Source organism: Eurypyga helias, unplaced genomic scaffold (genome assembly GCF_000690775.1).
Source record: "Eurypyga helias isolate BGI_N326 unplaced genomic scaffold, ASM69077v1 scaffold31489, whole genome shotgun sequence".
NCBI classification, from domain to species: domain Eukaryota; kingdom Metazoa; phylum Chordata; class Aves; order Eurypygiformes; family Eurypygidae; genus Eurypyga; species Eurypyga helias.
Window position 1 is genome coordinate 2,289 of NW_010270591.1, and position 1,352 is coordinate 3,640.

At 56.5% G+C, this 1,352-nt stretch overlaps 1 protein-coding gene across 1 annotated transcript in view; it reads right to left on the reverse strand.

Moving 5' to 3' along the window:
* AKAP8 (A kinase (PRKA) anchor protein 8) overlaps window positions 1-1,107 on the reverse strand; it is a gene marked incomplete at both ends in the record, with an annotated part of 3,076 nt that extends 1,969 nt beyond the window's left edge. The window contains one exon of the mRNA XM_010158517.1: window positions 825-1,107. Coding sequence (XP_010156819.1) covers window positions 825-1,107 — 283 coding nt within the window. The remainder of the gene's footprint in view (window positions 1-824) is intronic.
* Between the last annotated feature and the right edge of the window lie 245 nt (window positions 1,108-1,352).

The following is a 1,352-nucleotide window of genomic DNA, read 5'->3' on the forward strand; positions in this document are numbered from 1 at the left end:
CGCTCTGACCCCCCCCCCCCCCCCCACCCTCTCCCCATGGCAGAGGGCCTCCAGCCCTTGTAGCATCTCCGGGCCCTCCTCTGGACTCGCTCCAACCCGTCAATATCTGATGCTGAGGCCGCAAAAACGGGATAACCGTATTTTTAAACCTTGCGTACCCATCACTTTGAGCCCCACATCCCATTTTCTTAGTTTTCAGAGAAAATAAGTAAGTATTCTTACTCCTGCACCAGTTTCTGAACCCAAACTCCTCCTGGGAGACAGCAGACGTGGCTGAGTTAATGGCACTAAACCCCTCTGAACCCTTTTGTCAGCGGAAAAGCAGCTCCCAAAAGCCCCCCCGGACAAAAGCTGCTTCTCGTCGCCCCTTCGCTGTGCCCCCGGGCGTGAACCCGCGGGGATAAACCCCTCGGCATCTCCTTCGACCGCGGCAGCGAGCAGCAAATGGCCAAGAAAAGGGCAAAACGTGCTTTATCCAGTAACTCTCGCCAGGACCCGCGGTGATTCCCACAGGCAAACACGCACGGAGATGGAACAGCTCCCCGGGTCGGTGTCAGTGCACCCCCCTGGGAGGAAAAACTGTAACCACCGGGCAGCCACGGGGGAAAAAATACTCCAAGAAACCTAAAAATTATAAACAAGCCCTGGAATACAAGGGAGAACGGAAGGTTCTTGTGGCGCCGAGGCGTACGGCGAGCGTGGGGCAGCGTATGTGCATCTGTCAGGACAGGTACAAAATGAGCAGCTAAGCTCATTTTCCATGGAAAAGGTTAAAAGTCGCTATTTTCGTGCTCTTAAAAATAAATAAGAAGCAGAAGCGTCACCTCTCCTGGTCGTCCATCCCCTCCCCCGTGCCGCCGCTGCCCTCCTTCGACAGCATATCCAAACGTTGGTTGATCTTGGCGATGATGGAATCCGAGTTCTCGTTGCCCGAGCTCTCGGTGCCGTAGGAGGGGACGGGCATGGCGGCGCCGACGTCGGCGTTCATGCTCAGATCCGAGGATTTGGGCGTTTCCCAGCTGCCGGAGGTGGCGGCGGCGTAGTTGTACGTGGCCGCTGTGTTGGCAGCGGTGGTTTGGGTGTTGTAGTAGTCGTAGCCCTCATAGCCTGGCAGGAAAGGGAAAAAAATGGGAATTAACGGAGTATTCCGGACACGGGTGCCTGGGGGAAGGGTTCAGACGCCAGCGGATCCCACCAGCCAGGGCTGCCGCTGGGTTTTGCCTCTTTTAAGAGAAATCTGGTGTTGTAAAGGGGGAGATAGGAAGGAGTTTTGTTGCTGCGCTGGGTTCAGCCAGGAAGGAGTTAACTCCCTTCGCCGTGGCTGCTGGGAAGCTGTTCCTGGGCGCCGAGAG